Source organism: Mus caroli, chromosome 15, assembly GCF_900094665.2.
Source record: "Mus caroli chromosome 15, CAROLI_EIJ_v1.1, whole genome shotgun sequence".
In the NCBI taxonomy this organism is placed as follows: domain Eukaryota; kingdom Metazoa; phylum Chordata; class Mammalia; order Rodentia; family Muridae; genus Mus; species Mus caroli.
This window is the reverse complement of record NC_034584.1, coordinates 25,683,813-25,695,253: the sequence shown is the minus strand read 5'-3', so window position 1 is coordinate 25,695,253 and position 11,441 is coordinate 25,683,813. Positions and strand designations below refer to the sequence as shown.

At 37.6% G+C, this 11,441-nt stretch overlaps 1 protein-coding gene across 7 annotated transcripts in view; it reads right to left on the bottom strand.

The window, feature by feature from the left end:
- Ctnnd2 (catenin delta 2) overlaps window positions 1-11,441 on the bottom strand; it is a 793,031-nt gene that overhangs the window by 503,554 nt on the left and 278,036 nt on the right. For all 7 annotated transcript variants that reach the window (XM_021182850.2, XM_021182851.2, XM_029469855.1 and 4 more), the window contains one exon: window positions 5,171-5,283. In XM_021182850.2, coding sequence (XP_021038509.1) covers window positions 5,171-5,283 — 113 coding nt within the window. The remainder of the gene's footprint in view (window positions 1-5,170; window positions 5,284-11,441) is intronic.

Sequence of the window (11,441 nt, the reverse complement as noted above, 5' to 3'; positions counted from 1 at the left end):
CCACCACCACCACGAAGGAAGGAAGGAAGGAAGGAAGGAAGGAAGGAAGGAAGGAAGGAAGGAAGGAAGGAAGGAAGGAAGGAGAAAAATAACAAGAAGAAACAACACCCAAATGGAGTCAAACAAAAGATATAAAGCTCAAGGCTAATATCAGTAAAACAAACAAACAAACAAAAAACAAAGCAAAGCAAAACAAAACCCCCATACAATCAACCCATGGGGGAAAAATGGTTCATTGTAGGTTCATTTTGTGAGTTTTCTTCCATTGTACCTTGTCATTTTCTGAGTGTTTGTTCTAGATTGTGAACACAAATACTGTATTACCTGATACATATTTTTGTCCAGAGTGAAAGGAATGTTGGTTTGAATAATCTGTGTTGCTCAGTAATTAAGTAGGAAACAATAAAAATGGTTCTCTGTATGTTTGCTCAGAAAGAAAACCATACATGATTGGCTAGGGATGACAACCTATGATGCTCAGAAAGAAAACCATATACGATTGGCTAGGGATGGCAAACTATGATGCTCCTTACTTACAGTCTCCCTTTTATCTTTGTAAAGATATAGAAAAGCATTGTCACAATTTGATAGCTGGAAAACATAAATTCAAAGACATCAAAAACATATTCCCAGGGAAAGCCACCCAATACCTAGAAACACAATAGACCCGTGCTTACTTTTGTTTGTATTGGGTGATGGACATTGAACTCAGGTTCTTATGCAGGCTACCCATGTACAACTACCACTGAGTCACATCCTCAGACCAACAATGGTGAAATTCAAATACAATTTACGTAACTAAAACCTCATCATTTCACATCTCTGAGGGAAAAATGTTCCGAAATAGAAACATGCAAAAATAAATCTTCTAGGCTAATTCAACGTTTACAGATTTCATTTTGCTCCCAATCAAAATGTTATATTTCAAAATTCATTATAGTTCTCCTCTACCATCTGTTTTATGATAAGATATCTGTGAATAAAATTTTGTGAATTGATTATTTTTAGATGAAAAATACGTACTAGTTCTTTGAAATGACATTTTGGAAAGAAGCGTGGTTTCAAAAATGGGAGAAAGGTTTAGACACGTTATCACGTGAAGCTACCAAGTAACTATAAATGCTAGGCTTTCAGCCTTTTAAATGACCTACATCTCTTCCTCAGAGAGATGACTATTTTTAATTTTAAAACAATTGACTTAATACAGTATCCAGTTTTATAAACACAAATTTTAGTAAATTTATTAACTGGCCATGGACAACCTGTGAATGAGCCAGAGCCTCACAGGAGAAAACTGAATGACCTCTCTCTATAATAATGATACTAATAACATCTTATCTCACTTGAGCAAGGATAAGTCTCAGAAACATATTTAGTTGAATGATCTGAAGATAATCATCATTTTGGCAGATGAATAAAAAAAAAAAACAGAAAGTCAGTTAAAGGGTGTTTGTGTTCCTAAACGGAAACGGACAGAACATACAGAGAAGGTTCTGTATATGACACAAGACACTAAAGACAGGCAGAGACTGTGTAATAGCATTTACACACATGCATTTGGGGAAGAAGGATACCAGGGTCCAAAAATTAGCAAATATCTTTTGTATCTGAGAAAATATTTTCAAGGTCTTTATCTGCCAAAAAAAAAAAAAAAGTTATCCCATAGGGTACTTAGAGTACATTATGTGATTTATTTGAGCCCTACAGTGTTATGCCTACCCTACGGAATTTCTCAATAATTGTTATCTTTAATAATTTTAAAATTACTGCCATTATTATAATTTTAAAGCCATTATCATCCTCTTGACATCAGAATACTCTATAAGCCTAAAACTCACATAAGTCTACTATTACATTCAACTATACCTAAACTTCAGGTAATTGTTGCTAATGCAATCGCTAAGGCAAGTAGTTTTCACAAAGTCTAACTAGATTGAACAGTGAAAATATTCTTATATGTTCTTATTTGAAAATGTCAGCTAGTACTTTTCATATATTGTAATTATATGCCACAAAAATAATAGTCTCATATCCTCATGGCAAGGATGTGGAGTCCTGTGTTACTTAACCGCAGACATATACGCACTAAGAAGTGCATAGTGAGGAGACTTGTATTACTGTGTAAACAACACTATACGTACTTATACCAACTGAAATGATGACATCACAAGGTTTTATAGCCCTAGAGCATTGTGGCACACTGTTGACTGAAAGGATGTATGTCATGTATGATCACATTATGTACAAATATATAACCTAAAGAAAAAATGACATAAGATAGACTCTATACTTTGTAGGATGGAAAGTTTTCTACGTGCTAAGATGGAAGGAAAGGCCAAAAACAATAACAGCAGCCCAGCCGAGATGTAACAGGTTTTCTGTGTGACCTGTCACTATCTCAACATTCAGTTACTACTTGTGGTCACTGCCTGTGTGTACACTAAAGATCTGGCTTGTAAGGCTTACCTGTGTACTAGTGAAGGCAACAGAGGGTCAACAGACATCTACTTTAGTGGTTGAGAAACCAATTCAAGTTACTGTACTGTGTCCAAGTAGGACACGGCAGCTTTAAGCTAATTTATCTTTGCAGGTGTATAGATATGATTCTAGATGGTTCCGTGTAGTAACTTAAGACTCTAGCCCAAATGAGAGAGGATCAGAGAGCTGACACTGGTGAAAAGAAGGATTAGAGGAATATGTGCTGGCCCCGTTCACTAACTGTACCCTTATAGTTTCTGGACAAGAAAGAGTTGATTGGAAAGCTATGCATAAAATTGATGTGCAGGACCCAGAATCATTCTAGAATGTTCCTCCTAACTTATACAGAGTTAAGAAAAAAATGGTAATAAGAAATGTTAAATGAGTAATTTTAGGATTGTAATTGAATACAATGTACATAAGGACAGGAAACTAGAAAAGAGATCAAATAGAGAGGCATATTCATTGAAAAGCATAAAATTAGGAATGTTTGTGGTGGACACGTCTGCTCCAAGTTTTGTATTCAAAACTAAAAAAGTAAAAGAACTCTTTTTTTTTTTTAGAAAAATGTCAGTTCAGAATAATAACTTCATAATATGTCTACAGTCCTTGTATTTTCTCATAAAAATAAAATAGCTTAGAAAGGCTTACTGCAAAAGTGACTTGTGACATCAACACAAGAAACATGTTTTCTTGCTTAAGGAAATGTATACACCTTAGTAGGAAGAGTAACATTGTATACATTTCCAAACCGATTATTCCCTAGAAAAGGAGCCAGGCAATGTTCCTCGGGATGGAGAATGTGAACCGACAGGTAAATAGACCAAACTACCAGACTTCAAAGCAAAACAGATGTCAACTTAGTGAGTGCTTATAGACCTACTGCATCCCAGACTTCTGGGCCTCTTAGAGGGTGTTACGTTTTAGTCCAGAGTTCTTCAGATACCCAGAACCACGTGATAAGATGGATACATGCTGATTTTCTCTTCACCATTGATTCACTCTGAAACAACCTTGCAAAACCAAAGTCAATGCAGCACACTAGCCCTTTCCTTCCTCCTCGTGCTTTGGTGAGTTTGGATTCTTAGCCATTTCCCAGGTGAGTTTCAGAAACAACAGAAATACTGGTGAGCAGCTACACACACCAAAGCATGGTGCTTAATGTTCACTCTCAAACAGATTATGGGTAACTAATGAAACAGGAATTTTTTTTTCAGAGTTTTATTGAAGAGGGGAGACCCACCTGAATGTGGATATCACAGTCTCATTTGCTAGTATGCCAGATTAAATATAAAGAAGAAAAGAAGGCCAGCACAGTGCCCCCTTTTATCCCTGTCTGCCCAGGTCTGTGGTCACATGTAGCCTCATAATCCCACCTCCTCCTTTCCTGCCACGACTTGGGACAGACTCAAATTAACCCTTTGATGCTGTAGACCTCTGATGAGTTCTTTCTTTACTAAGTTTCCATGGTCATGGTGTCTTATCACAGAAAAAAAAATGTGACTCAGCTACATACCTTCAAAAAATCTTTGCAGATAGAAAACAACATTCTACCCATAATGTTAACCAAGTTCACAAACATAGAGTGCAAATATTTCTACCAATTCTTTTTAAAATTCAGAAGAGAATAATACCAGAAGCCTAGTGACACTATGTATTTTAATTCTCACCTTGGAACAGGGAACAAAGAGCCAACCAAAACCATAATGTAGCTTTCAGAATAAAGTGTCTTTAGAGTCTAAGAACAAAATCTCCCATCACCCTTCCACCCATGACGGACTATGGTGCTGGCTCTCACAAGTGGACTGTGGAAGCAATGGTGTAATTAGGGGTAAGTCCATAAGGGGCGTCACACATGCTATGGAAGAGAGGAAGCCTATATACAGCCTCCCTGCCTTGGTCTAAATGCTCTTGCATTCCTTCGGAGAGTTGTTGGAACCCATTTTCCCATAATGGTACCATTTCCTTAGCCATGAAATCTTCCTACAGATGAAAAGTACCCAAAGTACAACGTGAAACAGATGGCATAGAAATACACTATGTTTCAGAACAGAAAGCTAAACCGTATACATGATCTCATTGAGGGCAATTTATTTTATTACAAATTATTTTATTATAAATATATTTATAATAGATATATAATAGTAATCAAGTGACTACAAAAATGGTTTAAAAGGTATGTCTCACACTAACTACTTGACCACTTTCAGCCATAACTTACTAAATATTCTTCCATATGCAGTTGTTTCTGAAGGAGTAATTGTTAACAACATTATGTGTTAGAAAACAGTTTGGATGCTATCACAACATCCATCTTAGTAACCTGCAGTTCTGTACCATTTGAATAGAAAAAAATAAAAACAAAAATTGGTGATTTGCTATCTTCTGATTCCCAACAATTTCACTGCAGCAAAGCCTCCCTTTGTGTAAAATTATACAAAGTTTGCATTCGGGACAAGTATTAATTTTGTTAAGAAGTGTTTCAAGTACAATTCGGGCTACTCTGGACACCCTCTGAACAACATAAATCTTAATTCAGGCCCCTTAGACTTCTTTCCCACGTCTAAGTGTCCCAGTTCCCTGGCTAGCTTTCAAAGGAAGCAAACACAGCTACTTGCAATGGCAACTCCAAATAGAGAAAGCACCGGGAGCGCGGAGCCTAGAGAAAGCACCGGGAGCACGGAGCCCGTACCTGATACTGCTCATGCTTCCTGTCTCCGAGCCAAGCTTGCATCGCTCCAGCTGGCTGGCTACGATCTGGCGTTCAGCCTCCAGCTCTCGGGTCAGCCTTTCAAACTGTAATTCCTGAAAGAAACACACCGAAAGGATGAATGGTAGCATCTGTACGGAACACAAGTTTAGAACTGAGACGACCGGAGGATGGGTGGGGAGAGCAGGATTTTTCAAGGTGGCAACTTTGAGAAACAGGGTGTGGCTGGAGAATTAGGCAGGGGCTTGAAAAGACCTGCAGTTACTGGTCTCAGGAGATCGATATAATTTATTTATTATCTATTTCATCATCTTTAAGATGGGCTACAATACCCATTTCATAAGCTGGAAGCAAGAATTAGGTGAGATAGATACTCAATGAAAGTGGTTTTGCTACTTATTTTCACCCAGTTGTTTAACAAGTAAAATTATAAGAACTGGTGTATTCAAGAAAAAATGTTAAGTTATTATTTATAATTTTGTACTTATTTCAAAAATTAAATTATGTGCACAGTTATATTTTGAGAATTAAACAAAGGAAAATAATACTGCAATCTAAAAATAGGGAAGAGGTAGATTTTTGGAGAACTAACTAAGGTTAGTGGGTCTGCCTTTCAAAAGAGTACACTATCTTATTAGCGACCTCGAGATATTTGTGCAAGAGGTTTTAACACCAAGGGTTGTGATGGCTCCTTTAGTATTATTTAAAAATATGTCATCCATAAAAGTGGAATGAGTTTAATGATTAAATTACAAGACACTTTGCAAATGAGAATTCCCTTCTCATCTCAAAGTGATAAAGCTGAGGACATGTGGATCAAGTTCAGTCTTTCTAATGATCTGAAAGGCACCAACTACTTCAGCTACAAAGTGAGCATGAATGAATCTCAGACTTGTAGCTTGGTCGCCTCTCTAACAATCAAATTCTTTGGAAGTTTCTCCTCACATCAATATCTAATTGCTCATTTCTAGTCTTAAATCTGCCCAGGAAGCCAAATCATACTTTTGTATTGAACACATCTTTAAAGCAATGAAGTTCAAGATTATACAAGATTCTTCCCCGCCAGACAGAAATCTGTGATTTGTGTTTAAATTGCTGTATTATGGTGACACGGGACAACAATCTACTCTACAGTTCAAAATCAAGCTACACACGCCTAGGACATACAGTCAGCTTGTAGCTGCTCTCGCCGTGTACTTTCTACATGCCAGTCTGACAGTCAGGAACAAGGGCAGACCGTTACAGGTCAACAGAAGACAGTCAGCAGTCAGGAGGGATAGGAACCAGTTAGGTGTTAAAAGTGAGGCGAACCACTCAACACGCAGGGCCATGGGAAACAGGATCACAGACAGGAGTGATGGACAGTCAGTGATCGTGAGTGACCACATACAGTCAGTAGTCAAGAGCAAAAAGAGCCAAGCAAAGGTTGAGAGTGATGGGAAGCGACATCCTAGTCAGGAGTGATAGAAGACAGTCAACAGTTAGGAGGGATGGGAGACCATGTATATGAGGCAGTGACAGATTTTCACTTGAAAACAGCTTCAGGAAGAGATAGCAAGAATTTCCAGCAGTCTGCATTCCTTTCTATAGACACAGCATCCTTCTCTCAGAAGAATATCCTGAATATTTCTTACAGTGTACATTCTTTTAAAGAGAGAGAATACATTAAAGTTAACAAGACTTGAGTATGTCTTTATTTTGCACCCCTTTTATACTTTTGAGAATTTTGTACACAAGTACTGTACTTACATTAATTCCTCTTCTCATTCTCCTACAGAACAGCATTCATGATCCCCCTCACCTTACTGACCTCATCTTCAATTATTATTGTTAAATACATATGTACATAAATAATCTGCTAGGTACACTTAATGTTACTCTTGTCTGTATGTTTAGGGATGACCTATACCACCCTTAGCTTCTGCCCAACAAATTTAACATCATGCCACACAAATGATTGCTTATCCATGCTCCCTGGAACTATTCTTACAGTTACAAGGAAATGGAGACAACCTTAATGTCCTACAACATTAAAATGGATAAGAAAAATGCGGTACACGTGCATGATGAAACACTATTCAGATGTAAAAAAAAAAAAAGTGATCTCAATTTAAAGTTATTTTTCCCCCGTAACACTCATTTATATTGTTTCTAAGAATTATAATTTTATTTTTATAAAAGTCTGCATTTGCCTTAACTTTATAGGATTATAGATAAGGTATTTTCTCCCTGCCTCCACGGTTCTTTTCCCTATCATGGGTTATGTGAATCTTGATAATGTTCCTTGACATGAATTTTATTTAGAATTCACTGAGCTGCTCAGGTTTGTGGACTGTTAGCTTCTATCCTACATTAAAAGGAAATGTAATCGTTATCTTTACAAATTTCCTTCACTGCTTGCTTTCCCTTCGGTGAGAAAACAATGTCTTACTTGGAATGGACCCACAACTCATAAATTGTTTATTTAGTTTTTTGTGTTTCATTGTTTTCTGTTGGTGTAGTCAAAGTTAAATAGTCTTTTCTTGTACATCATTCCATATTTCATTAATTCTGTACAGAGTATTTTATCACAGACTCTGATAAATAAGAATCCCAATACCATTGTTTGGGACATTTAACGGGGCTTCTTGTTAACATGAAGGAATACTGTTACTATTCTTATGTCTGTATCTGTTCGCAGCAGCATCTTGGGTCAGATCCAGCTGATTGACATCTTTTTGTCAGTGTGGATCTCAGGCTGGGCTCCTCTACACACAGAGTGACCTTTGGACATTGAAATGTCTAACATTTTCCTTTTCTGGGGTTCTAAACTTCTTCATATTCCTGTAAATGTTACCACTTCTGAGTCAACATGAAGTCACTGGAAGGTAATTTAATTCTTTGGACACTTTCCTTTAAGATTTGCTCACAAAAAAAAAAAAAAAAAAATAGGGCATTTATCCTAGTGCTAATTAAGGTCCAAGAGCCCCTCTGTGGAAGGCTGTCATGTATTTCCATCTTTAACTGAATACCAAAAACCAGTTTCTCTTGTGCCTTTAGATAGTTCTTTCTCTGTGCTTCAGTAACTTTTGTACAAGGATTCCATTCTGTACTCTTTGCTACATAAGAGGAAAACCCTTCTCGTACATTAGCCTGGAAATTTCAGTGGCATTCATATACCTATTTCCCCACCACCATTTCTCTCTTCCTGTGTAATTTCTTCCCTTTCCCCAAGACAATGGTTCAAATAGCCTTCCTTAAGAGGGAGGCTACTTCCACTACAGTGTACCACTTCCCAGATGTGGGAACTCTCAGGCTATATGTACTGTATCTTGGAATAGCCTTATATTGAGATTAACAACTGAGTTGGAAAGCATTTTAACTAATGGGGCATATAATTGACCTTTCAGTGGAGGGTTCATCTCTCCCTTCACCTGGGTCCCCTTGAGACCTAGATACAACAGAACCTAGAGCATCCACTACCTTCCTAGACCCTGTGGGCCTGGGAGATACTGAAAGGGTTGTGGGGATGGAAAGATGACATGCTGCTGAATCAGCATGATGTTTAGCATGAGCACAGATCACCCAGGCCTGCATAAGTTCCCAGGTTAGGTTTTTGTCAGATAATATGAGTTGGCAAAGCAATCAAGAAGACTAATGGCTCTAGTCAGCCCTGCAGAACATCCAAAATCAACTGGAATGAAAAGAAAACTATGTAGAGAAGTAGCCAACACTAGCTGTCCACAGCTCCATGCTGCTGAGCTCGTTCAATGTGGACAAAACAACCCTGAAAGACAGGCAAAGATTTTTTTTTCTGGATTTGGAGAATAAACTAAATCATAAAAGTAAGGCAGAGTGGGATCTAGAAAAGTTGAAAAGAAATTATGCAAATTAGGTTATAAAATATGCACTATGGAAACTGGCCAAAGACACCAGGATATGATGAGAATTTGTACAAGGGTATGATCAGAGAGAATGACCTGCAGTGTAGACATTTTAAGAAATACAAACTAGTACTAAATATTCCTTTTCTATGATATATAGATGTTACTGTGATTCATGGAGGACAAACATTTGTGAAGACATTGGATCTATGACTCCAAGTTTATTAGAATGTATACCAGCAGCTATAAATAGCCTTACTTTTAAAACAGCACATCACTGATTCATATAACACATTTGAATTGTTAGGAAAATTATCATATAGTTTTATAACTTTGTCCTGAGGAGCCTAGATTAATAATTTATTTCCTTTAATTAAATAGAGTTTATTAAATGTTTTTAAATGTCTAAAAGCATATAAAGTCTCCTGAGGGGGCTTAGCTAGTCAGTTTGGAAACTGAAATCAGAACACTCATGGTTCATCTAATTTCTGCAATAAATGTTTTATGTAGCATTCTGATGGAGCGTCAGATGGGAAGGACACACCAAATTGAGGGCACTGAAACTTTAGACTGAGTCATGAATTAAATAATAAAAATAATCTTGTGATGATTTTACTCATCTGGGAAGATTAAAGGCAGAGCAGACGTTAGAATGGAGGAGAGAAGACAGAATAGATACCAGGATAGAAGTGATGTTCATACTACAGTATAGACAGCTGGCAGGAAGTAAGTGACATGAGATTCAAACCTCCAACACTGAGGCTTGGCACTAGAAGAAATGGGAAGGTGGTACGCAAGCATATCGGGAGACTTCCCATGTGCTCTTATGAGCTGAGCTATTAATGTTTTCATTGCCTTCTTTCTACCATGAAGAGGAAAAGAATTCCATGCCCAGGACACCCACCCCCAAAGAAAAACCTCATTACAAGTGCTGAGAACCATCATATGTGTTCTGAGGGAGGCCTGAGGGTGAAGTGTAGAATGATCTAAGGATGATGCATAGCGCCACACTAGTGAAGACTCAGGGAGTCTCCCCGCTACACTGTAAGGGAAACACTCCTCCTGATGTGTCTAGTTGCGTGAAAATGGAAAATCCACTACTATCGTACATAAATACACACACACACATACATACATACATACAATATACATGTATATATATAAATATATAATTGTGTGTGTGTGTGAGAGAGAGAGAGAGAATAAGAGAGAGAAGAGAGGGAGATCACACAAACACACACACACACACACAATGGGATCCTATCCACTCTTTAAAAGAAAGGTAATTGCAAAAATCAATTGGCAACATTTTCTAAAGAAGACTGTGTTAAATAACACAAAGCAAACCTAGACAGAGTATCACCTAATCCCACTGTTTTGTGGAATCTAAACTTGAACTTTTGGAAGTTACCTTGGACTGTGTGCCATGACACAGATTTGGGAACTGGTCAAAAGACAGCAATTTTCAAATATGTAGGAGGGACAGGCTCAAGCAGGTATTCTAATGCATACTGTGGCAGCAGTATTAGTAATGTCATTTATTCTTGATAATTGATTAGACTAGATTTTCTGGTTCTTATCACAAAATGCAAAAAGCATGTGAGGAGATAGAAGCTGTATTGAATTTAAGCCATCTCAGGATACATGTGGACTTCGAAATATACCAGATAACTGAGTTACACAACTTGGTCAGTTACAACAGAAGTATACAGTGAAGATAACGTATGATGAGATCACGTCACCCAAAGACCCAACAACATAAACTCTGTGGCTATACCTCATTTATAATCATTACCTATTCAGTATCTGTCCCTTCAAGATGGGAAAATCACGCAGAATTGACCACTAAGCTGTGATGTACCTCCGAGAAGATGCCATGATTAGAACATGTTTGCTTATGACTGAGTTGACCAAGGTCACAAGCCATAGCTTCCTGGGTGTTAATGTTGGTTGATTCTGCTGTAGAATCATTCGAAAATGGATGGCTCCACTGTCTACCATTTTGTTTTATGTTTTTAGCACTGTTGGAGGCTTTTGCTGCTGCTCTTCCTTTGTTGAGTTGTCTGTGTAACTATTATAAATCCAATCCAACATTCTTCTAGTACCTAAATATACCTCTCATGGTATAACGTCTTTGAAAAGATTCCAGCCAACAGTGTGAGAGAAGCCATCGATGGAAGGTATGGAAGAAATCTTTGGCAGAGTTCCTGGCTTGCTCAACCTTTCACGTCTACATATGGCTGGATTGCCAGGTTTTTGCATCTACTCTCTCCTATCTCAGCCTCCTGTGTGGATATTTATTCTTTACTTCTCCTGATTTCCTCTCTTGACAAAATATCTCCCAAGACTGAACGGATGAGAAGCATTCTTGTAAAGACTTTTAAAAACTC